Consider the following 27,692-nt stretch of genomic DNA (forward strand, 5'->3'; position numbering starts at 1 on the left):
AGGAGAGGCTGAGTGCAGTACCTATGACCACAGCAATAGCTGGGAGCGGCAGGAGAGGAGGGCAGCGAGCAAGAAGGCTTGGAGACCTCTCAGTCTTGACTTGGAGTCAGATCATAGACTTGCAGACCAGGTGTGGCACAGCAGAAAGCCAACAAGGCAAGAGAGAGAAAAGCGCCTTCCTCTTCTTGAGGTGGAACTAGAGGCTGAGCAAGAGCCTTGGCACTGGGGCAGCAACCAGCTGGCACACCCTGGAAAACAGAAATCACGGCATTGGGGCCACTCGTCACACAGGATGGTGCATGATGAGAAGCTTCATGATGCTGAATCTAGAGATGATCATAGGAGGCGTGAGGAAAGAGACTACAAAAGGTCAGGACACAGGAGACATTCCCCCTCCCCACATGCTGTGACCCAGGGGAAGGTTGGATACTGCCAGCGAGACTCAGGTAACCAAGTGATGGGGAAGGTGTGCGTATATGTGGGGATGGACCTCTGTGTGCCCCATCCTGGTGTCTGAAATCTGTATTGTTTCCTTTGGAAAAGCTTATCTCTGATACCCACCTTCATTGTGTACAGGGTGAATCCTGCCCAGGGTTTTCCCTTATTTAGTGAGATTCTTTTTATCCATTAATATTCTTGCTCTGTTTATTTCCTGACATGTTCTGTGGCATCAGAGAGGATGAGTAAGAAGATATTATTGGAAATGGTGCCCATGTTATCCTGTGTTTAATTGAAAACACCCTACAAACCAAAACCCTCATAAAAGCAACCAACAAACAACCAGCTGTTTGAGTTTGGGTTATTTTTTTTGCCGGGGGGGGATTGTGGTTTTCTCCATGATATATTTTCTGCTGTGGTCTCCTTGAACAAAAGAGAAAAGAAAAACTAACAAAACCCCAAATGTTATGGTTGCACTTGTTGCCACGGAATGGACTCAGTCAGAGATCAGTGTGATCAGACAAAAAGCCATTTATTGCAAAGCATTAACTCCTTATATACTATTGCTTACACACACCTACAGCAATTTGGCATATCATGATTGGATACTTGTCTTGAAGACCCTTAGTGACTAACACATAATTGGTTAAGCACAGGTGTGAGAACTTGACCTCGAACGCTTGCCAACAGTCCACAGTTCTCATAACTCAGTGAATTACAGCTTCTTCTTATCTTGCTTGCTTAGGCTTTCTCGGGCCTCCCATGGCCTTGCTGTATCCCTCGGAGTTATTCAGAGCTCATGTACCAAATATCCATTCTCTTGTGAGAACACTGTCTCCACAACTTGTATTTGGTTGATTTGAGCTGCAGGTCTGTAAATGAAGGCAGTTTGCTTAAGTACTAACAAGCCAGCAATTTCCATCATTTCTCACTGAAAGCCCTGTTGGCAACATAATTGATTCATTTTGAACAAAGTTCAATAGTGGCACTAGGTGTCCAGCTGGGCTCTATTTATTAGATGGGACTTGTCAAATTCAATACAAGTGGTACTTGTGTACTTGTGTAGTTCTTGTTGTCCAGTAACACTTGGGGTCTGATAGGCTTTAAAGATCCAGATCTGTATTTCTGCTCTTAAAACCCCACTGGAATTGGGGGTGACCTGTCTCTTAGTAGAAGTAGGCATTTACTTGAACTTTGTCTATGTCATGGGATGGTGTGCTTTAAGCCGTCTAACCTGTCTTCACTTGGATGAGGGGAGGGTGGTAATGCATGTCTGTCTCTGGAGATGCTGGGAGAATTATTCTTCATCTTGATCATGCAAAATTTTATTGGGGTGAGTGGAAGGAGTTAATTAGGCCTTTACATGTTATCAGTAGGTCATGATTTCCTCTGATACAGTGTAGATCCAAGTAACTCAGTATCCCGTCACATGGAGTCAAAATAGCTGAAAGCTCACATCCACTTCATGGGGGCTGTGGTTATGGTGTGCTTTGTGTTTGCCTGAGTGTGGGCAGCAGTGATGTGCAAGTAACATTTATTGTTGTCTTCTGAGCAAAAAAAGCCTGTCACCAATCAGTGTATGAAGAAGGCTCAGCCTCAGGTTGGCCAGCAGACAATTCCTGGAAATTTTTATTTGTCATAGAGTTAATGCTGTACAGGAGCCTGTTGGCTGTGTTGTTTTTTGTTCCAGCATGTAAAACTGTGTTTGCCTTGACCTTGAATAATTTAACTCTGACCAAGCTGGTGCATTTTGCCAGAGTTTCTGTGCTGGCTATGGGCTGCAGCTCTTCATAGCTTTGATTGATCAAAGTGTGCTAGGAGAGGCCAAGTCATATTCTTAAGCATAACATGCCAGAGCTGAAGTTTTCTTATGCTAAGGTGGTTTGTAAGAGGGGTGTTAATTGCTTGAGGTAATTAATCAGTTCAAACAAAACAAAAAGTAGAAAACCCCACAAGCCATCCTTACTACACATAGAAGACGTGGTTTCCTATTCCACAGTTTTATTCTGGGTTGATGCATGAGGTCTCTGGCCCACTGCAATTTGAAGTCTTTGGGATGCTTGGTGGAGTATGATGGTAGTTTGTTGGTAGATGGACAGAATATGTTTTGAAATCGGTTGGTTACTTTATGTTATGCCATTTGGTTTTAAAACATTGGAAGGAAAATTTTCCTGGGTTTGAGGTGAAAGAGACACAGGAGTCTGGAGTACATACTTTGGACACAAAGCAGAAAGCTCATTTAGATGTCTGAAGTGTCTGAATAATACAGTTCAGACTGCAGATGGAAGGAGAAAGGAGAAAAATTTACTCATTGTGAGTGAAGTCATACATTCTATAACAGGGTTACAGTGAGACTCCTTTGGCCTGGTGCAAATAGACTATGGAGAGACTCTGATAATACAACATTTTAGATCATTTGGAGGTAGTTTAACTTTAAAATAAACAAAACTGTGAGCTCAAAGCACTAACTGAACCTCGTATGAACTTCAGAAGTGTTTACTTGGCTGTTTTCTCACTAAATTCTAAAATTCATGGGTCAGCTTAATGAACAAATTGTCTGTAACCTTATGTGAGCCTGTCCCAGGCAACTTTGGCAGTCCATGCCACTTCCATCAGTGTGTTCCCAGATTCTGCTGTGCTCATGACAGCTGCTCTCCGCTGTCAGATTTTACCGGTGTATCTGTATCAGTCTATCTGCAGAGTGTGAAAAATTACAGTTCTTTTGCTAGGATCACTGGTTCAACAAAGACTGCTTCAAATTACATGGCCTCTTCTGCTATCTAGTTGCATTTGTCGTACAGGACATGGTGTATCAGATATTTCTATATGCATAGAGGAACCTCCCTAAGATGCATGTTGCACCTCAGCTAAAGGTACTCTCAAATCAGCTGTCTGGCAGGTATGCTGTCATGATCTCCAGTTCCCTTGAATGGGGCTTTTACAAGTGGCTCAGGAAATGGTAGGAATTTTCTTACTGAAGCATGTGGAAAATGGTTGAGTTGGTTGGTTTCTCTCTCAATCCCGTAGGCAGTAAGCTGAGGGGGACGAAGCAAGCCATGTATGATACACCCCGAAGGGAACAGGAGTTGTCTGATGCAGAGATTGCTCGGAAGCTGCAGGAGGAAGAGCTCCTGGTAAGTAGAGAGGATGCTTTAGTGAACTCGAAGGAACTAAGGTAGCCAGTGATGACAACTTTCATTTGCAAACTTGTGACTTTAAGACCTAAAGTCTTGTTACTGTTCATTCTGGTAATTAAGTTTTGTTTCCCATACACACGTATATGGAATGACAGTTGGCATCTGGCCAGCAGAGCCTTATTTTCTGAAATAAATACCCTAAAATTAAATAATTAAAGCAGGGTGATATTAAACAGACATTTCCAGGTAGGTAATAAGGCCTTTACTCAATGTGGTCAGCCCAGAAGTGAGGCAGACTAGTGCCCATCTTTGAGAGAAGGGGGCCAACAGGAGGGGCAATGTGTTGTGGTGTGGCCTGGCAGATATATGAGGACAAAACTCAGCTGAAAAGCTGAAATGACAGTTTGGTGTTGGGTTGGAGGCCAAGTATTGAGGTAGCTAAATAAATTTAGAGACAATGGTAGCGTATTGGTATGGGTACCTGCTTGCCCTACCTATGTAAGTTAGTGAGTATGAATAAATCAGAAGTGTTACTCTTTTGTCCTTTTGTCTCTTTTTTATCTCCCTTCCACCTGCTTTTTTGTTTTTCCTCAGGCTGATGAGGCAGATCAAAAGGCAGCTCAAGTAGCCCAAGACGAGGTGAGCAAAGTCAAATGTGTGCGGTATTCCTTTACTTGTGAAAACTACAGAACACCACTTACCTTCTCTGACCCTCTACTTGTTAATTTCCCTCCTTGTTGGGGAACCTCAAGACTCCCTTGGGGTTTGCTCTTGGCTAGTTATCCTGTATACGCTCAGGCTGGTCAAGAAGGAAATTGCGCTGCCTGTTGCAACTATGGCAGAGGAAGTAAGTTCATGTCTGTGTAAGAGCATCTCTTGTAACTGCGCCCAAAGGGAGACTGTCAGAGATGCTGTGAGGTTAAACACACACACACATCCCCATTGAAGGAAAAGGAGTAACGGGCAGAAAGGCTTTGCAAACACAGTTCTGACAAATCGGGAATGCAGTGGGCATGCTGCATTTAGCCAATCTTAATTCTGCCCTCTCACATGATTTCTGATCACGGACGGAATCCTGGCTTTGCACCCTTCTCATTCAGCAGCTTTCTATTGGAAAGGGTTTAAATAACTCAAACCCACAAGAGCAGTAAAACTGTCTGACACATTCTCTGTGTTTTCCCTTCTAGGAAATTGCCCGACTCTTGATGGCTGAGGAGAAAAAGGCTTTCAAGAAAGGGAGGGAGAGAGAAAAGTCTTCCTTTGAAAGGAGGAGGCATGATCAAGACTGGAAGGTATGTCAAGCTTCAGGAGGTGCCACAAATGAAGTGCTATAGAGTTATTCCCATTTCCAGAGCGGGACGTGAGAGTGTGTGGTGAGAGCAAAAGGAATGATGCAGTCTTTTGCATCCAGAGTGTCTTGCGGCCTGTTATTCAGCTGCTTCCCAAACCTTTTGGAGCCTCCTGCTTGGCTAGTTGCTCTTTCACTTCAGCCTCAAGCAGGGTAAACCTTGGGCTATGGCCTTGGAGAATGGTGCTAGATGTCACAGCACTTTGTGACAGTCAGTCCTGGTTCAGGGCCTTCTACTGAAATCCTGGCTGTGGCACTAAAACCAGTAGTAGTTTGTTCTGCATGTGCACTGCAGATACTAAGGACAATGCAGCTGCTCCAGTTGTCACTCTGATTCATAATCAGATTGGCCCTATAGTGAAAGTACTGAGTGTATCCAGCCTAGATTTTTGTATTAGTAATATTACAGAGGCTTGGCAGGCCAGTGTGGAAGGTGATAGGAAACAGATTTCACAGTCTGCACTGGTTAGGTGCTAAAGGGGGTGTTGTGTTAATCATGGTGGCCAATTGGAAGTAGCTCTGATGTTTTCAGCCTCCTTACTGTGCTTGAGTGGTTGCAGGAGCACAGCTGCATACATCTGGTCCCTCGTGCTTGGCCCAGCCATGTGCATAGTCATTACACACTGACTGCATTCAACCCTAGCTTTGGGACAGGTCCTACAAGAACTGTTTCATATTTAGAGCAAAAACTGAGTTTGTCTCAGAGTTTCATGTACTGGAAACTGCTCCTGATACTGCTGTTTACACATGTCTGGCTGTAGTTAGTTGTGTGTACAAACTGAGCGCAGGACTACGTGGAGCTCTGGCAGCCTCAGTGTACTGGCTGCTGTCTGTCTTGTAAGGCACTCAGGTACTCAGATGAGCTTCTTTCTCCTCTTCCCATTAGCATGATGCAAGTGAGTCCACACGTTCAAGGTCAAAAGAAGGACCTGAAACTCAGCGACACAAAGGTGAAAGATCCTCAAGGTGAGACTGAACTGGCTGGTGTAAGTGGGGAAATGCAAGCAGAAGCTGAGTCCTAGGGAAGAGTTGTAGAGCGATTTGCCTTGACCCACTTACAAGGAGGCTTGGTAGAGAGCAGAGGTTTTGGCACTGAAATGAGGCGGAAGGCACAAGGCTTCTAAGGTGTTCAGTGACATGAGTCACTCACTGTGCTCGTGGCATTTGTCCATATTGGTCTCCCTGTCTGGCAATGACGGAGATTGATGAGCTTGTGCAGTGACATTTGTTAAATGGCAGAGAAACATTGAGAGGGTTAAAGAGCTTCTGTGGGTGTGAAACTAAATGTCATCTCTGGGCATGGAGAGTTGGTCACGATGCATTTGCACAGCTGCTCCCTTGGGTCCTCACTCCCAGTTAAGCTCTGTACGCTGTTCCCACTGCTGCATGTGGACACCCCACAGCAAGCAAGCATGTTGTGCTTTGGGGTACCTCATCCTAAAGCTGATGGGAATGTGCTGTAGCTGAATCAGTTGGTACCCTGGCCTGGTGCTGTTCATGAGGGACTGAACACTGAAAGTGACCCTGGTGGCTTTGATTTCCACTCCAGATATGAGCCTAGAAATTCTTGCTGAATTTGCAAAAGAAACAACAAATGAGGTTTCCAGGTGAAGGCTGAGATCGCATTAAAATACTCTGGTGTTAAAACAGGTCAGTCATTAAAGACTTTAAAATTGTGTAGTTTTGATTAAGGTTTGTAATGAACTTTGTAATGGAAGTTTTTTGTTTCCTGACAAGTTAAAGTGGTCCAGGGGAAGTAGTGAACCCTGCGCATTTCTCACCACAGAAAACAGTAACAAGCTGTGCCCCCAGGAGCTGATCTGCAGGTGGGAAGTCTGGGCCAGAAACTGTATCAAAGTGACCAGGCAACTGAGATGTTGGTTTTGACACACTGCTAAGCCTTTGAGTATTTTTTCCCAACACTTCTTTTTCACTGTGCTTGGCAGGTCACAGCCTCTCCGTGATGACTTTGAACATGCTCGGTATTACACAAGCCAGCCCAGCCCTATGCGCCAGATCCCCAAACCTGAGCACTCTCCTAAAGGTATGATCAAGCCCATGGTTGCCCCAGCACTTGGGTTACTGTGGGCTGTTTTCCTCAAATGAGCAGCCTGAATGACAGGATGTTTGAAAGATACTAAGAGAGAAAAGGAATGGTTATTATTGCCCCCAGCAGGCAGGTGATGCTAGTCAGTGGCTGAGTTGTACTTGCTGAGAATGCTGCAGGCTGGGAGACTAAAAAGTTGACTTGGTTTGCCTTGAGTTTGCCAAATTGCTCTCTGCATGTCCTCTGTGATCTCTTAATGATGAATGACTATAAATCCAGGCAGCAAATGAAGGAGGAATAGCATGAAGACAATGACGAGATGGATTTTAGGTGATTCATTACTATCAAACAATTCAATAAGACAAAATCTTTCAATATCACCTGTCTGGTGAGCGGATGGGATGATTAGACAGAAGCTTGTCCTGAGAACATGCTCTTTTTGTTCCCATAGCATCTCAGCACTGCATTGTTGGCTTGTTTCCCAAAATCACTTGGCATAAGAGCAGTGTGGTTAGGGTCGACCCCACAGGTTTTTTAAACCTGAATGCTAATTGAGTTATTTAATAGAGTCTCTGGGGAAGGAAAGGTGCAGCCAGAGTTCAAGTCAATCGCCCAGATTTCTTCCAGCTCCACTGATTGTGACTTATATGTGGACACTTCCCAAACTTTAAATTTTGGGAACTTTTTTGTTCTGTGTCCACCAAACAAGCATGAAAGTTGGTGGCACTTGGTCTGTAAGCTGAGTGCTCATTCAGTTTCCCTTAGTGAGACTATGCGATGTGGCTGCAGCACTGTTCACAACCTGGAAGAAAATGCAAATGTCTGCCTGTCTTGTGAACTTACCCTTTTTCCTTTTGTTTGGGTAAATGTAACATGTTTCCCATTTTGTCATTTGACTTTACCAGTACCCTGGAAGTCACACAGATACCCAAGAAGGCAGGCCAGGTAAAAGATGCCTGTAGGTAGTATTTTCTTCACCAGGATCTATCCTTACAGATCTATTTTTTTTTCTTTCTTCCTGTTTTGTTCCAGGTTCCCGTAGGAAGCAGTAAACTGTACTAGCCTTTGCTTTGGTACTGACTCTTCTGTAGCAAACATTACTGGAATTGCCAGGCAACTTTCTCGATCCTTACCCAATGGAAGGTCCACCCTCCACTCCCAGGATGTCCTCTTGAAGTGTCATCATAATAAGGAACTTTGTTTGTTTCAATTTTTTACTCCTATGTGATAACTTCAGCAATGCAGTATAATCTAGCCACCACTGAGCTGTGCGCATCAACTAGCTGACTTAACAGCTCCCTATTACATTATTTTGAGGCTTTCCTTTTATTTTTATTTTTAAGCTTTGTCTGGAGCTTTGACAAATAGAGATGCAGTTACAACAGGGAGGAAAATCTAAGAAATTAGTTTGATTATGGTAATGCATCAGAATGTCAGAACTGCACGTTCTTTCCTTATTAGGATGACTTAGCAAAGAGAGTTATAAGAGGAAGTATCTTTCTTCCTGTGCTGGATAAAATAACTGAGCCAACCTGACAGTCATGCTTGGAGGAAGAAGAGAGCATCTTCATAACATGCATCAGCAAAAGCCAGAACCTGGAACTGGTGAGGAAGAAATTGCCTATGGAATAAAATTTAACTGCTGTATTTCTTTCTAGGGTTTGCAGCAACCTGGGTAGAATAACTAGGCATTTTAGCTCCAGGGTATAGGGTAGAACAATTGAAAGACAATTTCAGTGGAAGTTAGACCTTGTGTGCATAACTCTTAAGATATACCAGGGAGCTGATGAAGCTGCAACTTGTGGATTGGGAAGAATCATATACATTTAAATGTCTGAAAGGACCTCTGTGGTCACCTGCTTTGAGCTTTCGTGTGATAGCCAAGGAATTTCACTGAAGCCAGGTAGGAACTAGTGTAACTCCTAGCTCAGTTGCTGATGCACTTGTGTACAGTAACTTGTGTTTGAACCTGCGTATGTCTTGGAAACATGGGGCTGAAGGAGGGCCATATGAGCATTGACACTGAATTAAAAATCCACAATTACAGGCAACTTTGAGCTAGACGTGGAGTGCTGAACAGTCCACACAATATCTATGCTGACTGCCTCACCTCTGCATTGCTCTGTAGACTCCTATCAGGATAAAACTATCGCTGTCTAGGGCACAGCAGGATCTGCAAGCTGTCTGTGTATAATGCCCAGGACTTTGTGCATTGGTAGCATCCTGCTAGCTGCATATCCTTGCTTCCAGACTGCGAGCTTGCTCACCTGCATCATTTGGAAGGTCTTGCTTGCTTGCAGCTTCTTCTCAGGAAATATTCCAGCTAGCGGCTAGATTTACTGTGCTTTCCTTGTTCCCTCTTCTCCTCCCATCTGTCCATTCAGAAGTGTTAATGTTGTTTTAAAGGACCCAGAGAAGGATCAACATAGTCCCTAGTTTTTCCTTTTCAATTGATAAGCTGGGCCACTGTGGCAACCTCATCTGCAAAGAGTTTATTTTGTAAAAATTTATTTTTGTATTTCATGCAGCAGTAAAAATTCCTACTGCTGAAAATGCCTTTTTTTTCCCCTGTTTTTTTTTCCCCTCCATTGCCATCAGAGTATTTACTGTAGTAAAATGGATGCCTGGTGGGGTTTTGTGAGCTAACACCCCAGTAAAGGTCTGTCTGCTTGTATCATCTGGTGCACTTGTGAAAAGTGGATGGGGAAAAGTCCTGCCAAATCAGAAAGTGGATGTGCTTTATACTTAATGTGCATGGGGTGATCCTCTGCAAAAGGAAAGGGAAATTGTCAACTAGGAATTCAGCTTTTCCTGGGGCTCTGTAGGTGGCTGACAGGCTTTCTTGCAATGCAGTTGTCATGTAATTTCTGTTTTACCCTAATTAGAACAGTCTTGAAGGCTCTGAGCCTGCTGACATTTGAAGAAGCTGTTAATTCAGGAGGGATGTTTGGGAGTATCCAAGTTGTTGACTTCAGTGGGAGTGAGAGGGAATGATACAAGAGAAAACTCTGGTTAATTTTATTTATCTGAAGAACACCTCTGTGTCTACTCTGTGGAGCTGTAAGATCTCCTTATTGTCCTCCTCAGGCTGTGGCACCAACAGATGAGAGGCGGAGTGAAGGATCCCAGGAGCATTTGTTGCTTCCTTGGATGCCTTCAGGGAGTGTTGAATGCTTTATGGGGTACTTTACTCCATAGCCTCCTGTAGTCCTTTTTATTTTTACTCCCTATCTGTATTCATCTGCTGTCCCTTATAAGTGTTTCTCCTGTTTTATTTTTCTATAGCCCTTGTGAAAATAGGGGCCTAAGGTTTTGTTAGAAGGGGCTAGCACCTATCCAGAGAGAAATGCTAGGCATGGTAGATGAGGAAAGCATGTAGTAAATGGAACAGTTGCTCATCTAATATACCTTGTAGGCCTTATGTAGTCATGCAGGTTAGAGATTTCCTGACATAAATGTTACAACTGCAGTTGCATGCTTAATAACCACATTTGGAAGGGATAGTAATTCCATGGTCCCACTGAAGTCAACAGGAGTTGAGTTCAGTTCATGGATGGACAAGGAGCCAACACATCTTGGGGCTCAGCAGCCATAGTTCTGCAGCTTACGTAGGCAAGATGCTAAATCAGCACCTTGCACATGTGTCCCTGGAAAGAGGCACAATGAAGCTGATCTTTTAAAAAGAAACAATTGGAACAATACTTCCTTTCTATGACAGAAAAATGTTAAACTTTTTTTTTTTCCTTGTCTTCTGCCAAGTTTTAGTAGCTCTGCCTATGGGTTTGCTCTGGATTTAATAGCATGTCAAACCTTTTCTTGGACCCCTACCGAGGTCATTCATATCTTGCATCCCTTTCTGACTCTGCATTAACAATGCAATAGGCACCGTGTGGAAAATTCATCACCACAAAATCCTGGCACTTCCTAATCTTCATAGTAGGCACATCTCACCAGCAAGAGCTCTCGCCACCTCTTCGCCTCCGTCCAAAAGCACAGTGGTCTGCAGAAGAGAGGTCGGGTGAACCAGAGTGATCGTGCCTTATATGCAGGGATACTCAATGTCTTCAGCGGGCTGATCTGAGTCACCTTGCTATGAAACACTGTCTTAATGTGGACTGTACAGCTTTCTGCAGGGAGAAGCAGTTGTTATCATATGATAGATCCAACAGGTTAATCTCACCTTTTTTAAAGGACTTCATGTTTTTGAGCTTAGTGGGGTGGGAAAATATCAGCTGTTAGGGGACAGATGAAGTCTAATCATTGAATTGCTTTTGGGGAGGAAGAATAGAAGTTACAAATGCTGCAGTCTGCTTCACTCTGTAAAAGGGATCTTATATGTACAGTATTTTTATATCTCTGCATTCCCACTGGTCAGGATTTGAATCAGGACTAATAACACTCTCTTATGTAGGGAAAAAAGTGGATTTTTGTTTTTACAGAGCTAGACCTTTGTGCATTTTTATTTTGTGCCAAAATACAGTCACTGTTACATTTTAGTGTTTTTTTTTCAGTTTATTGTTATTGATCAATGTGTATATTATGTATTTTTATTATCAAGATTTTTATTTTAATTCATACTAACCTGTATGCAAACTAACTGTGGATTGCTTATTTATATATAAAGGGGAGCACTTGGAGACAGTGTGAGGATTCCCCTACTTAGTTTATACTCTTGTAACCTAGCACAGCCAGTCCATGAAACTCATTGCTTCTTACACAGAATGATACCCTGCACATGTATCACCCTGAGCAGAGGGCTCCTGGTGTTCCTAATGGTAGCATTGATGCTGCAAGGATATGTTAGATGTGATAGGAAACAAAACACAGTTCATAGCATGGACTGGTGGATAACTGGCCTCTCTGCTGTCCTGCTCCTGGCAGTGATGCCAGGGAGGGTCCTGCAGCAGGAATTCCCATCTGAGTGGGACTTTGAGGTTTTACTCTGCCCTATATCCATCCCCAGCCAATGGAAAGTTGGTTTTGCCCCACTCTCTCAAAACACTTAGCGCTTAGTTTTGTAGTTGTTCTGGGAGGTGGCTGTGGGATACAGCATGAGGCACACAGGTGTCCCTCTCATGAAGTATACCACAGGCAGTTTGTCTTTTCTGGCTGGGAAGGACAGGCATAAACCTACAGAGATCTCAGTTTACTGTGCTCTTGAAAACATGCCGTAGCACATCTCTGGCTGTGCAGCAGAGCCATGGAGGCTTTTGACTGTGCTGCATGCAAGTGCCACCTGGACTGTTATACCCAGTACAGGGTGCAGGACACAGGTTTTGTGTTGAGAAGCTGCACTGCTCTCAACTTCTGGACTGGAGGTAGAATGAGCCACCTCCTCCCTGTGAGCTGCACTAGACATGGCTCAGCTGTGCCTTTTGGGCTCTTCCAGGAGAGGCTCAGAGTGGACAGTAGCACACACAAATAAGTATTTTCTACTTCACAGTAAGCAAGTTCCACTGTATCAGTGTTCACTCTAAGTAGACTCCATGGTCTGTCTCCAGCTGCATCTGTGCACTGCAATATAGTTAATTGCCTCAGAGAAATAACTGCAATTGTCTCTTTTAGCTTTTCAGGGTAAACTTTCAGCCTGTTGAATCTAAATATTAGCTCTGCAATGAGATGGATTAATCAGAAGGCTCAAATTCCTCAGAGCTGCAAATGTACCCTGTGTTGCAACAGCTAATCCTTAAATATAAATTGTGCACTGACAATAATCTGTCTATGCAAGCCTATATTTTTTTTTCTTATTTTTGACTGTTTATCATTTTACCAGGTTTGGCATAGAACTTCTAAATGACATTTAACCAAAGTATCATGTCTGTGTGTGTATAGCATGTTTTGCTTCATACTCCTGAATTCTCATTGAATGTAAAGGGAACACTGCCTTGCCCCATTTCATTCAATAAACCTCTGTACTTTGTTACCTACTGCATCCTTCTGTCCCTTCATGTGCTTTTCTGGAAACACTGAAGGAAGTGGGTTACACAAGAGCAAGAGAAAACAACACTTCGTTCCACCCTTGGCTGTTGGAGCTCAGCTGCTTCTACCAGTAATTATGTTCTTCCAATGTAATAGATGTAGCAAAACAATAAATTTATATTAAATGTGATTAGTTTATGGCCAGGCAGATAAAAAAAAAAACAAAAAAACAAAAATTGTGTAATATCTTGGAAAGGATCTGGACCGTTCCATTTCCTGAGACTGTGATACTGAAAAATAAAGCAGTGTAATTATTTGCAAGGACAGGGTACTTCTTTTCTTTTCTGTCAACATAGCTTTTAAGTTTGAAAAAGCCTCCTTTGAAGCTTCATATAGTGGTGGGATGGAAGGCAAGAAGGGAACATAGCAAATGCCCTGTGACTGACTGATGTCTTCAAAGGCATCAGCTGAGGGCACAGACACATGCAGCTCAGACATGAGTAGACACAAAACCATTTCTGTGTCATGAATTGAGTTTGTGACTGAGCATGCTAAAATAAAGGGGAGGTTAGAAAGTATGAACTCTGGACTTCGAGTACAAGCTGTAAACCCTTCTTTAATGTGTATTTGTTCATTTCTCTCTGCTTGACAAGTATAAACATTGCACTGGGGAGCAGAGAGCCCTTTCACACCCCAACAGAGGTATACCAGTCTGCCCTTCTGTGGGGCAAGGGCTTTCCTTCACCAGGGGCTTAGTTCTGTGCAGGAGTGAGAGTTGTGACACCAACAAAGTTCAATTTTAGGCTCTATAAGGGGTCATAGCACTACCCCTGTGTTTTCAAATGCAGATACCATTACATTTCCTACCACTTGCATCTCAGAGTCCCTTAGGTATTAGCAGTGAGTGGAGGCAGGAACCAGCAAACAGAAACAAACACTAGGACATGGCTAGCAGTGGAAGAACCTGAGTGTACAAACAGGGCACGCAGAAGTGCCAGGAGCTCTGCCAGCTTTCAACTTTCTACAGCCTCTTCTCTGAAGTGACTGCCTTGGTCTGTTTTCTGTGAAAGGCTTCTTTCATGCCATCCTTAGCACTTGTTGAAGCATTAGGCTGGGAGGGGGAGAGAGGGAGGGCAGCTGGAGCCCTGAGAAGCATCTTTCACCTGCTGCAGGGATATGTGCATAGAGGACTGTATGTGGGAACTGCAAAAGGAATACTGAAGAACGCTGGGAACTTTTTTTATACTGGAGAAATTCTCATCTCTGGTTTTCCAAGTCACATGCAGCTCTCAAACTGCATGTAGGTGGCAGTCCTTTGTGCCGTTAGTGATGGATCAAGGTTCCATAGCTATCTTCCACCTGTGAGAGAAGGTAAGTCAGTGGACACTGCTTCAAGTCAGTATTACTGGGTACCCAGCAGCCTGAGTGCCCCTTAGCTGCTTCATATGCACTGCTATGTAGTAGCTGCAGGTGGCACCTGCTATCTCCTGCTTCTATGCATGCCCAGATGCTCATCTTCCACAAAGGCTTCAGTGTGTGCTGCTCATGGCCTCGAGGGCTGAGCCCCTCTTACAGGCTGTCTATGGAAAGAGCTGTAGGGCTGAAGGTTCTCAGGGTAAATGTCTTTCCATATCTAGGTGGACAGGCAGGGCTAACCTGAGCTGTGGTGTGCTGGCTCATGCTTCATATTAGGAGTGGATGCTGGTGGATGACTTACATGGAACTGATGCTCCCCTTGTTCACAAGGCAAACCATGGCTGCAAAGCAATCCAAAGGCTAAACAAGGCATCATATCTAAGATACAAATGACTTGGTGTAGTATACATGATATGTATGTACCATTCCCAATTTATTTTCTGAGTACATGGTGGGTTACAGCATCCCTGGAGGTAGATAACATCTCTGCCATATAAAACCCCGGTTTTATACCCACGCAATCTCAATATTGAGCAAAACCAGCCCCCACCGACAGCTTCTTTGCACCATTCTGCTAGCAAAGACCTGACGGCTCTTGGCATGTATCAGTTATTTCAGGTCGGAGTTACACATGTTCATCACCATGATTAGTTCTTTTAGAGGTGGTGATCCTTCAGCAGCACCCTCAGTCCATCAGTTTTATCATACTTCACTCTGGCTAGAATGCCTGATACAGTTAATTGCAAACCAGAGATTTAGTAAATAATACCTAGGATCAGACTGCAGTTCAAGCTTAAAACAAGTACAAAACTTGAGTCCAGCAGCTGGGTATCTGTTGAATGTGCTTCTCTGACCCCAGGAGGCCAAGAAGAGTATCTGAGTGTCTGTGCCAAGACTTGCTCCTGTTTCATGTTGTTGATGGTGAGCCACAGCTCTGACCACTGACATCTCAATTTTTATGAAGTCTCTTTTCCCCTGGTGAAGCTTTTGATTAGTAATAGTTCCCCTGTCCTGTCCTGCCCTGTTCCCCCCAAACAGACATCCTAACGCCATCTCAGTGACTCACTTCATGGCCCTTCAAGGCCAGGCTTCAAACAGACACCACTAACCCCAAGCTGGTGCTGAGGCTCCTGGACTACCACATGGTTTGTATGGTGTCTCATTTTTATTAAAACATGGTTGATACACAGCACCTAATTAGACCTAAAGAAATATGTGCTTGTCTCACTAATAGGATTTATACTCAGGTGAGTACCTCAGAAGCACATTGATGTCATGGGCAAAGCATGGAGCTGGGATGGGCATTTACCCAAAGTGGGCTCCACACTGCTGGCTTCAAGCAGTGTCCAGAAGGCAGCAACACTGCCATGCATGTGCCTATCACCAGAGGGTACTTGGGGAGCATGAGCTTTATTCCATCGATGCTGGAAAAGAGCTGATTTGTAGTTTAAGCAGTAACTGGTGTAACAGTTGGAGTTTTACTGGGGAAGTTGGTGTCTGGGGAGAGGATGAGATGTCCAGCTACACGAAGTTTATTCCCACTATTGGTACTCTCTGCCAGCTGCCGTATCACACACTGTCCTGAGAAGTAGTGCTCAGCCTTCTAAAGGACACACAAACCCCACTCAAGCACTCGCTTTGTGTGTTTTAATTTACTTGTTAATTACTCACAGCTGACTAACCACTGAAGGCCAGCCTGAGGGTGCATGTTTCCTACCATAAAGTGTGCAAGTAGCTCTGCAGAAAGAGATTGCTTGCCATCTGCTCTCCAAAGGCAAAGGGCAGCATCAGGAGAAAGGGTTCCTCGGAGAGTTTTCTCGTCTGCTAGCAAACCCAGACAGCTTGTCCTACTGGAAAGGCCCTCAGCTGTAGGAGTCCTGTGTACAGAGAGGGCTGGCCCTGTAGCCACAGGGAGCTTGGGAGAGTCTTTTCAGAGCATCCCACAGAAGAGGATGCATCATTGCAGCAGCTGAGGCATAGAGGAGCACACAGCTGCTACAAGTATGGCCATGACTGCGGATGTGACAGCAGCTGTGTCCTGTTGACATCCCCATGGGATGAGAGGGACCAAGAGCAGCAGTACAGGCAGCTTGGCATGCGCAGGTCCCTGTTTGCCAGGGAGAAGTGTAATACCCCAACAGCAGCAGAAGACCAGGTCTTCCTGGTGCTTGCTCCTGTGGGAATCTAAATCAGCTCTCCTGATGCCAAGCAGTTTAACTGCTTTGCAAAGGTGCAAGGTAATGATAGCTTGCTTTACCCCTAAGGATACTGAAACAGCCAACCAAAGCTGATGCCTCTGAGCCTTGCTGTTCTCAGACTTCTCACATGAGTGGACCTAACTCAGTTTTGGTGCTAGCTGAGGTGTGCAATCCCATCCCTTATGGTGAGAAATCTTTTCCCCTAAATATCTGTAACAATGGATGGGTGAAATACTTGTCAGTTTGCCTACCCCTTCTACACAGCTCTCCCTTGAGAAATGAAGAGCAAATTAAAAATAAAGTTTTGAAAATAAGTTTGTATTAATAAATATAAACTATAATAATCTCGGGAAATAATGAACGTGGAAAATTACTTTATTTTCCTTTTAAGTGAACTTTTTGCCCCAGTGACAGCGTGAGCGTTGCCTCCTGAGCCCAGGGACGCTGCAGAGCATCCCATTTAATACCATGGCGCTCTCTAGTGGCCAGAGCACAGAAAAGGAAAGCACTGTGCAGTTCTTTGGTGGCAGAGCGACAGTGGCATCTCCGGATAGACCAGCAACAAGGGGCTTGGGTTTCGGGGTGCTGACACCGCCCACAGACAGTAGTGAAGTTGTAGGCTTCCCTCTCGCAGATGTGCCTTCTCATGCACCGGATCAGGCCACAGGAGCAACAGGTAAGGGCAGTTTACAGTCCTACCTTCTAGGTGTCCCTGTAAAGAAACCAAATACGTCTGCAACAGATATATTGATGAGAAGAAGGACTTGGGGATGTTGAAGCTCAACATGACCCCGCTTCAGGGTGTGCTTAGAGCCCAGAAAGCCACCAGTGTGCTGGGCTGCATCAAAAGGAGCATGAACAGCAGATAGAAGGAGGTGATTATCTTCATTTACTCCATTCTCATGAGACCAGCCCATGCAGAACTGCATTCAGCTCTGGAACCCCAACATAAGAAGGATGTGGAGCTATTGGAGCAAGTTCAGAGAAGCCACAAAGATGCTCAGAGGGCTAGAGCACCTCTCCTATGGAGACAGCCTGAGAGAGATGGAATTGTTCAGCCTGGAGAAGAAAAGGCTTAAAGGATAACTTATAGCTGCTTCTAGTGCCTAAATGGGCCAGCAAGAAAGCTGGAGAGGGGCTTTTTAAAAAGGAATGTACTGATAAGACAAAGGAGTATGGCTTTAAAGTGGAAGATGGGAGATTTAGATGAGACATTAAGAAGAAATTCTTTACAGTGAGGGTGGTGAGGCACTGGCACAGGTTGCTCAGAGAAGCTGTGATTGCCCCATTCCTGGCAATGCTCAAGGCCAGGCTGGAAGGGCTTGGAGCAGCCTGGTCTAGCGCAAGGTGTCCCTGCCTGTGGCAGGAGGGTTGAAACTAGATGGTCTTTAATGTTGCCTCCCACCCAAACCATTCTATGGTTCTATGGTGCTTCAGCCCTGCAAAGCCCTCAGGGTGAAGAAGTACAAATGGGCTGTATTAGATGAAGCCATTTCAAGCTCTTCAGAGGTCAAAACAACTTCTGGATTGAGCATCACTTTATACAACTAGATGGGGTCACTTACTCACAGCTGTATCATATTAGTCACAGGCAGATCTCACAGTTTGTCTCCCTCCTTTCAGCACACTGCAGCTGGGAACTGACAGCAGTAGATTGTCCAAGGGCTTTTGGAGGCCTCTATTTTTTTATCTCATTTGGCAGCAGGGTTGGTAATAACCACTGGCCACTAAAGTATTGATCACTTGCAGGATAATGGTTGGGAAATTTTCTCATTGATACTATTGCACATCTTGTATTCATTTTGTTATAGAAATTGTGTGCCAAAATCATAGTTTTACATAATGTGAATTATGTGACAAAGCCAAACATCCAAAAACTTAGGAAATAGCAGAATTGAAATGGCAGAGGTAATCTTAACTTAGCCCCTTTGCCAGGACTTAGTGCAAGCCAGGTAAGATCAGGGTCAATATTTTTCCCTGGACTATCACCTCAGCCCCAGGGCTAGCTCACTGTGTGATGAGCTGTGATTAGTGCTGCTTACAGCAGTCACCTCAGACTTTAGGTAGCAGCCACAGGAATGTTCTTTGCTAGCGGTACAGCACACCAGCTACAAGGGCATTAAGAAAAAATCCTGACAACAAAACAAACAACCCAAGACATGTTTCATGTTTTAAAGCATTGAATAAAGCCAGAACTCCCCAAAGAAAAGGGAATTCTGCTTCATGACAAATAATATAACCAACCACCCACCCACCCACAGCTCTAGCCAGGAGCCAGTCTTTACCCCCTTCACTCTTAATTCCCTGAAGCAAGTGGCTCCTCCCTTTTATAGACAGCCTTTCCCACCTTGTTCTCCTAAGAGGGCCTTTCATGCTTGGAAAGATGCCTTTTCCTCATCCTTTTGAGGGACTTAAATTTTTCTCCACTTTTTTGTGAGTATTTTGGTTTTATTTGTTTCTCTTTAAAGGATTAGAAATTGATTCTTACATGCTAAATTTATTTCCCTAGCTTACTCCTCTCTATGTTTGATTTAGCTACTGGTGTGAAATGCTTTGATCTCTGGTTCGAAGAGAGTAAATGGTGTTCTCTGGCTTATGGTGCTTTGTTGTGTTTTGGAAAATCTCTTCTTACTATGATGGGATCACACTCCCAGGGAAACTTGTGGCTGCTGCTTTACAAAGCTTGCTGTGACTTCTTGACATGTAACACTTATAAATATATATATATATATATTTGTGTGTATGTACTTTATACTAGATACTCACATGTTAAGGAACCTGTCTGAAAACTCGGCCTTGCAGCCTTTCTGCTAAAGGGGACTAGTGCAGGTGGCTTCTGCGGTGCTGGGGGGTCTGTTGGTGGCATAGGCTGGTGCAGAGCACTGCTTCAGGCCCTGCAGCTAAGCTTCTGGAGTAAACTGCCGGTTACTGTTTTAAACCTCATATTAAATGACCATAACCTGTGGCAGAGAGATGTTCTGTAGCAAAACTACCAGTTAGTGCTATGAAAGAGGGAGAAAAAGCTGTTAAGGAAACCTTTGTCCTGTTAAACCATTCCTCTTTTTGCTGTGCACATATACAGAGAAAACATTATTGCTGGGTAGAATAGGAACATCTATTGCAGGAGTTCCCCACATCCCCCTGTACTGTACAAACCTGAAACAGCAAATCTGAACAGCAGATTGCTTGAGGTATACGTGTGAGGGAGAGGCAGTCTAGCTCTGCTAGGAATAGCATCTTATTAATACCAGCTTTTTCTGCTGTTCCTGTCTGTTTTAATTTTATTTATTTATTTATTGTGAATTCAGAAGCATGGTTATGTCTATCTGCCTGAGCCCCATGGACTTAAGCACATCACTGCTTCTGTATCTGGTCCTTCCTCTTTCCCTGTATTTATCCCTTACAGCTTAATTGGGTTCTATGTTACTGAAGGCTGCTTGCTACTCAAAGGGCATTAGAGAGTTGCATTGAAATATTTATGTCCAGTGCATTACTTCATTAAGGAAATTATCTAAAATGAATGGAGTTTGAATTATGCCCCAAATGTCCCATGAGACTGGATGCTGACTGATTACTTAATGGTTCTCCTGACACAGGATGCATTGGAGGTCTATGTTGCTTTTAATTTTTCAAGGGCCGAACTGTGTCTTACAGCAACCCCAGCTTGTTGGTTAATGGAATTTCCTTGTAACAAAGAGTATCATTCCTTTTTTTCACTGACATATGTGGTGTTTTCATGATATATGAATTGAGGTGTCAAAGTATGTTTTGTGCTTGAGAACGTAATTGAGGGCACTAAATGGATTGCTCCCATTTCAGTGCTAGGAAGGAAACAAGCTCAGAAAATGCACCTGCAGCTCAGGAGAGTCCTTGTGATGTGTTTGACTTTAGCCACATACACATAAGCTGTTTTGCATGCATACTGACCTGTGGTAAGAGAATGATTCTGTGGTTAAGACTGAAAGAACTTAATTTGGTGCTAACCATTCAATAGAATACTTAGACAGTGGGGAGCTTTTACCAAACTTCCTAGCTTTCAGGGCTTTTAGCAAGCTTAATTTGGTCTTCAATAACAGAGAATGAATTCTTCCAGCTGTGACCAGCTAATGCAAATATTAAATGCAAAGGACACAAAGGAGCGTTGCAATACGTCCTTTTTACATTGCCGTCCTCACTTCCAAGAATGTGGTGCCTATTCCATTCTCTTCTGGAGTCTTCCTTCTACTTGTTCATTCCCCAGAAATTCACTACATGCTTCCACAATGGAGAAGCTCCAGCCTGTGTAGACTGGGCAGGGCTCTGAGCAAACCTGGGGACAGCAGAGCCTGCAGTAATGATCTAGGATCTGACATACCTGCATTGTTTCTAATGCTTTTGCAGTGACATTCTTGGTTCTCATGGCCTGCATGACCAAACTGAACAAAGGTTATTTTTCAAGATCTGTGCGGTGGCTGATTCAGTGCCTGGGAGGGAATTAGTCACCTGCTCGGCCTTCTGCAGAGCAAGAGTTCTTTGAACCTTCATTTGTACAAGGAAAAATACCCAGGACTTAACAGAAATGCCTTTTTATAACAGAAATGTCAGCTGTTTCCCTTTTGGCCTGTCTCTTAATCTCACTGTTTTATGCACTAGGGAAATCTAGTCCTTGCAAAATTAATTTTACTAACTGATGCTTACTGGATTGTCTTTAAAATCAAATGAGCTTTAGCTGTGCGAACTGGAAAACAAAGAGCATGCAGGCACTTAAAAGTGATTCAATACAATAGAATCACTTTGCTACTAAAAAGTAGCTCTAGCAGAGCCCAAATTTCCTGAATCACTGGGGATTCCTCCACTGTGAGGAACAATTACAGCAGAAAATGCCAGACTGGGAGTCAGGAGACCTGAGTCCCTCTGCAGCTCAATGAAGGCTCCCAGTGCAGTGTTAACAGGGTTGAGGATACAAGCAAAAGAGCTCTGCAGTGGGAGGTGACTGCTGCCCAGCAAGGAATATGAAATGCCTTGCCAGCATCAGACATCTCCTGGGAAATGTGGTAATTTGGAAGCGTGATTTAGAAGACCAGTATATTGACAAACCTTGAGCTGTTCACCAGGAGCTGCAATGTGTTTGAGTGTGCCTGGCTCAGGCTGACATCTGCTTATGTGGCTCTGAGGAGACTTAGATGCCCTCTAGGCAGCATCCACTGCACTGGTGTATCAGTTTTCTGAGTCCAAAATGAAGGTGATTAGCAACTTGGAAACTTGGGGTTTATTCCATCTGCTGCCTGAGATACAAAGCCATGGCTCCGCTATGCCAGGTGAGTGTGCTGGCTACTCTAGTCTGGCAAGACTGTGCTCTCCAGGCCATGGTGCTCAAGCTCTGCTGCTCTGTGATGAACCGAGCTCTCCCAGGGCAAATTGAACAGCATAAGGGGGAGCCTTAGGCATCCCTCAGAAAGAGGAAAGTGCTGGATCTATCTTACTTTTGCAGTGGTTTAGGCATTTGACAGTGTCATTGGATTAAATCCTGAAATACCCTTGTTATAGGGAGCCAAGCTTAGCTCTTGTACAGTGCACAGTCCCAGGGCAGCCTCATACTGAGTACATGGATGGAGCTGGCATTTCTGAGGCTTTGGAGGCTCTTCTAGGCACTGTGTCTCTCTGGGTGATAGCAAGCAGTGAGCCTGGGAGCCAAATGGCTAAGGGGTATGCAGCAGCCAGACAGCAAACAACTTTGTGGAAAATAATTGCAGGGAAACATAGGGGAGTCGGGATTATTATGGAGTGGGGCATAGGGGAAAAGGACACAAATGCAAAGGAGAGCAAATTAGCATTTTTATTGTGTTTCTTTTAGAATGAACTGGGGCTTTTGCTTTGCCTTCCTGGGGAAAAGGGAATATCTACTCCCTCTCTTGAAATGCAATGAAAACCCAAAGCAAATCATCCGAGTCCTGACAGCTTGAAGTTTTTAACACAGTAAATAAGGCAACGTATTTTTTCAAAGTCAAAAAAGGACCTGGGGTTTGTGACAAAAGTTATTAATAAAAAGCATTCTCTTGGGCAGTAAATTCAGAGGCTGCCTCATCAGACAGTAATTACCAGCCCAGCACCACCATTCCTGAGACAATTGAAATTTAGCCTCCTGACAAAAAATTGATTTTGAAGATTAATTGTCCCCTGTAGCACAGTTTTAGACCAGTCTGAAATACAGAGGGGACAGTTGTCCTTTGGGTTTAATAGAGCTGCCTCTTTGATATTCACAGAGCTAGAGCAGCTATATGCTTTTTTGTCCTGCCTTAAAATCCGATATGAGGAAGGCAGCTTCAGAGGGGTGCTGCTGTCAGGAAGGGAACAAGTATGATGTCTATCCTAGCTGCAGTCCCAGTTCCTGTGCTGAGGGTAACAGCAAACAAAGTTTGGATATGAGAAGTGGGATTTCCTCATGCAGCTCCGACTGCAGCAGTGTCAGTGGGTGCTCAACTAATTAGCCACTAGAGAAGCCACACTAGTGTTGGTGAACAAAATAGAATTTGCATTTCTGCTGCTCAGCAAGCAATTCGTATTTGATTCTCCAGAGTGGCCAAGCAGCTGATCACCCAGGGTGCTGAATTTGAGTGGAGTATTGAACCTCCACAGGCAGCAGTGGGATGCTGGGAGAAGGAAAAGAGAAGCTGGGTGTCAGGAGGAAATTTGACATGATTCAAAGGTTCAGGAGTGCAAGGGCTGCTTCAGGAGTTCAAGTAAGTACCTGAACCTTAATGTGAATTATTAGTCTCTTGGTAGGTTTAATGCAGGTTTTCTGTAAAAATCGCTGACTGTATTCCACCACATCTCTTTTTATTGTGGCAGACTTACAGAAGCATGGCTGAGAGCTGCATTAGCCATGTGCTTGGTGTCTCCTGGTGCCCAGCCTGTCCTCTGCTGTGGCTGGGGCAAGCTCTCTTCATGCCTTCAGCCTGGCCTCTCTTTTCAGGTGTCAATAATCTCTGTCTGAGGACTATTCCTGCTTGGAAATGGAAAATCTGGAGTTACTTGCTCCAAGCAGGAGGGGCTGATCATGTGTCTAATTAAGATGATACTTGTGAAAAGCAGACCTGGAGTCATGGGGTCTTGTCTTCATACTTGTTGTCCTCTAGGCACACTCTCTGCTCTTGTGCAGACCATGATGGGAAATTCTTGGCAGTGAGAGCAGTGAGGTCTGGGACTGGTCCCTGCTGTAGCGTTTAATGGTTGAATCCCAGGAAACCTGTAAGCCTGGTTTGCAATAGCTGTAACTGTCCTTCGCCTCTTACACAAGCACACAACACTTGTCTCATAACTTACCTTCTTAGCTTCTGGCATTAGAGAAATCCCCTATGAACCAACTTATTTAATTCAAGATTCAGTAAGTTGATTCCCATAGGATACTCCCATAAGGTACCTGACAGCATTATCAGCTGGGCTTGGTGTCTACTGGCATCTCTGGGGTTCCTGGGCTTGCTGCCAAGCTCCCCAGCTGCAGTCTCTCATTATCAGAGGGGAAGGTGTGAGAAAGAGCATCTGATGGGAGCTTTGGACTAGCATTAACTTTGAAGTGTTTTTTTTTTCATCTCTGGGAGAAAGACTTCTCCCCATGGTACTGACAATCACAAATGATTTTCAGCTTTTCCAGGCTCTTTTGCATTCTGCTTTGTATTGCTGATAACCTTACTGTAAGGATTCAGCACAAAAAAGCAACGACAACCCACAGACACAACGCTGGTTTACCTTACATAGGGAGAAGGAGAGAAAGGGCAAAATAAAGGGAATAAGTTGCTCAACCTGTTTCTTTACTTTAAGGTTACTTGCCTGAACACAGGCTCCCGTGCCTGGGTCTCCTTTAGCAGATTGAGGTGTTGAGGGGCTTTGTCACACACTGCTCTACAGGGGCAGTATGTGTGTGGGGGGACGGGTATATACAAACCAGTCTCCAGTGGCTACAGGATCACAAAGTCATTAGGGAGGGAAGGGGCCTCTGGAGACCATCCCCCCTGCCCCCCTGCCATGTAAAGCAGGTTACACAGGCCACGTCCAGGCAGGTTTTGAATGTCTCCAGAAAGGGAGGCTCCACAACCCCCTTGGGCAGCCTGTTCCAGTGCTGTCACCCCCAATGTAAAGAAGTTCTTCCCCCTGTTGAGAATCACCCAATTTCTTTTCTGTTTTTATTTGCTGTCTTGCTTTGCCAGGCTTATAATCAAAAGAGAGAAAGAAGAGTAAAATGAAATCTCATTCTGTAAAGACAGAGAGAAAACTTTTTTCTGAGCTGTGAATAGTGCAACTTTGCTTGAACTGAGATATCCCACTGTTCTCTCCAGCCTTTCCCAGCAAAATCTGCAGTCTCTGTAGATGTGCAATTAGATAATTTGGCCACATGATGTCTCTGTGGGTTGCGGAGAGCGGTGGATAGGTAGAGGTCAAACTGGAGCAGGAGCAGGATGAAAGCAGCAGTGACGATAGGCTGGCTCCTCAGAGATGAGAATTGATAAAGCAGCATGCCAATTCCCCTTCTCTGTATGATCCTTTTAATGAGCTTCAGAGTCTTCAAGCGAATTGAAGATCTGAGTAACCAGCTTGCAAAGGGAGCTGCAGAGGATCTGTGCCCACCAGCGCTACAGGTATAAAACATATCATAGACATGTGAGACAAGGGGTCCTGGCCAGTCCACAGGCCTGGCTGCTTCTCCCTTAGGCACAATACAGTTTCAGAGACAGGCCAAGATGCTGCAGTGTCTCCATGCAGGGGAAGATGAGGCTTAGCAAATATCAGACCAAAATCCCCACTGTTGCCTCCTGGAGTCTCTTGCCCATGGAATTGTCACATGCTGCCAAAAACATGAAACCCAGCTCTGGGTGGGAGGGTTTCAGCTCTGGGTGGGAGGGTGGGTCGTAAGGACATCTGGGGTATTCCCATGGTTTTGCAGGTGTGCCAGGCTGTCCTTTGAGACTGATCATCCTGGGACACCCAGACATAGCCTGAGGATTCAGATGGGACAAAGATGCTACTTCCAATCTGACACATCACAGCCCTGAAGGCAATATTTGCCACAAGTTTTTTGTTTATGCATGATGAAAATCTAGAATGGCCTTTAATGGAGCCAGACTGTAATATCTCTGTGCCTTAGGTTGTGGACAGGTGGATGGGGCTAAGATTGCTTTGAGCACCGTACTGATAAACTGGATGTGACTACAGCTACAGCTGTACATGGAAGTGTCTCAGGAAAAGGAGTTTCCCGTATTCATTTCCATTGGCGGTGCTGGGTAGTAGCTGGAGGATACAGCTCCCCTGTGTTAAATGTTGTGCATGCACACAGTTGGCTTTTCTTTCCAGTCCTTCTAGTCCTAAAGAATTTGAAATCTTGCTTCTGCAAACCCTGCCTAGGTACAGGCTTTTTATCATGGTGATTCAGCAGGACTGCTGCTGTTCCCTAGGAATGTATAGACCATATATAAATTAAAAGAAGTTGAATGACCTTTTTTCCAACCCAATAAAAAGTTCTACTATGGTTTGTCTCAAGCAGTTTTGGCTCACTGCATGGGGTTTCAGTCTAAACCTTTTATAAAGTTTCTTCCTGCAGTATACCCATCACTTTTGTTAGAGACACTTCAGAGGGAGGAGAGCTTTGTGTTGGGAAGATGGTGACTGGGGAGGTGTGTATCTCCAGCAAAACAGCTTCCCTGAGCAGCTTCCTAGCCTCAGGGCACTTGAGCAAAATTGCACACAAGGCTCACGCTACAATTTGCTGTTACTTGTGTGGGAAGATAAACTTGAAACGTCTCAGTCAGTCTGCTAAGCTGCAATTTCTGAGCTACAAATGGCTGACTCTTAGAGGGGAGTAACAGATTTGAACCAAAGCTCTGCCTCTGGAGGCAGAGACCAGTGAAAAAACTAGCTGCCTTTGAGTGACTTAAGAGAGGTGACAAGAAGCTCTCACAGGAGGTGGCTTAGGGTCTGTACTGTAGCTCAAAGCAGCTTGGGGTTCAGAAGTGATAGGCTTAAAGTGAGGGGAAAGGGCTTGATGAGAAAATGGTCTGGGAAATACACAGAAATAGCAAGGGTTTTTCTGTTGACATACTCTGTTCCTGTACAGTTTACAAGAGAAAAAGTGGGATTTTTTTTTTTATTAAACGGCTTTCTGTGTATCAGTTGGTGTCTGGCCATGAAATGATGTTCTGGTTGAAACTCCTTGTTCAGTCAGTAATTTATGCAATTGCTAGGAGACTGCTCAGATGGCCAAATGACTTCTATTAGCATAACTTTAATTCTGTATTTTTAAGAGAAATTAAGAGAAATAATTCATGCTTTGTGTTTCTTCAGGACCTTTTATTAGACTTCAAGTCCAACTTCTGGGGAGAGATCAAGGCTTTTTCTTTTCACCAGTGATTGCTTCAAGGATTATCTTTGAGGCTTGGATTTTCTCAGGAGTCAGACTGGAATTACGGAATAGGTCTTGGCAGGTATCAGTTTGTAACACCTCTTTTCTTTTCCCAGGGAAGTGTTTGTTGAGACTTAGTTATACAGAGATGTATGGCCAGGTTGGCTTCCCCAGGTGGGTGCTGGTACTTGCAAACTTCATCAATATTTCCAGCAAATTTTAGAGGTCTTGACTGCACTTATCTACTGAAGAATAAAGGAGTTTGGCTCATGTTTGATTCAACAGCTACTTTAAGAGTTGCTGTGGTCTCAGCAAGTCTGATAGTTGTGATTTCTTGCAATAACTGAACCAGCTAGTACTCTGCTGTGTCTCTAGTTTTCCCCAATTGGGAACTGAGGCAGTTGCCTATGGTAGGTAGTGGCAGTGAGATCTAGATAGGAAGTAAAAGTGCTCTGAGAATTTAGGATACAAAGTACTGTGGAGGAAATGAGAAAGAGCTCCCATTAAGCATAAAAGGTGGGATAAATTCCCAGTCTACAAACTGTTTTATTAACGGTGACTATCAGTAATACACAACACTCAGCTAAATGTCGTATAAGTTACTGGGCAACAGATGGGGATCCAGTTCTTTCTTTGTGTTAAACAAAACCGTATCAGCACACAATTGCCACTATGGGAAAATTCCTGAAAACACGTTCCTCATGTAATCTCAAAGGAGATAGTTTTAATTGATACCTTGGTACCACATGGAAAAATAATCCGCTTGGAGCACATTGGCTGAATTGCTTTGTGATGAAAAAGGGGGAAAAAGTCTATCTCC

General features: G+C 44.2%; 1 protein-coding gene across 1 annotated transcript in view; it reads left to right on the forward strand.

Annotated features, from left to right (window-relative positions):
- CCDC50 (coiled-coil domain containing 50) overlaps nt 1-12,897 on the forward strand; it is a 42,896-nt gene extending 29,999 nt beyond the window's left edge. The window contains exons 6-11 of the mRNA XM_005146549.3: nt 3,466-3,572; nt 4,170-4,214; nt 4,763-4,867; nt 5,810-5,889; nt 6,870-6,967; nt 8,003-12,897. Coding sequence (XP_005146606.3) covers nt 3,466-3,572; nt 4,170-4,214; nt 4,763-4,867; nt 5,810-5,889; nt 6,870-6,967; nt 8,003-8,022 — 455 coding nt within the window. The 3' untranslated portion in view covers nt 8,023-12,897. The remainder of the gene's footprint in view (nt 1-3,465; nt 3,573-4,169; nt 4,215-4,762; nt 4,868-5,809; nt 5,890-6,869; nt 6,968-8,002) is intronic.
- The last annotated feature ends 14,795 nt before the right edge of the window (nt 12,898-27,692 follow it).

The sequence above is a fragment of the Melopsittacus undulatus genome, chromosome 6, assembly GCF_012275295.1.
Source record: "Melopsittacus undulatus isolate bMelUnd1 chromosome 6, bMelUnd1.mat.Z, whole genome shotgun sequence".
Lineage (NCBI taxonomy): Eukaryota > Metazoa > Chordata > Aves > Psittaciformes > Psittaculidae > Melopsittacus > Melopsittacus undulatus.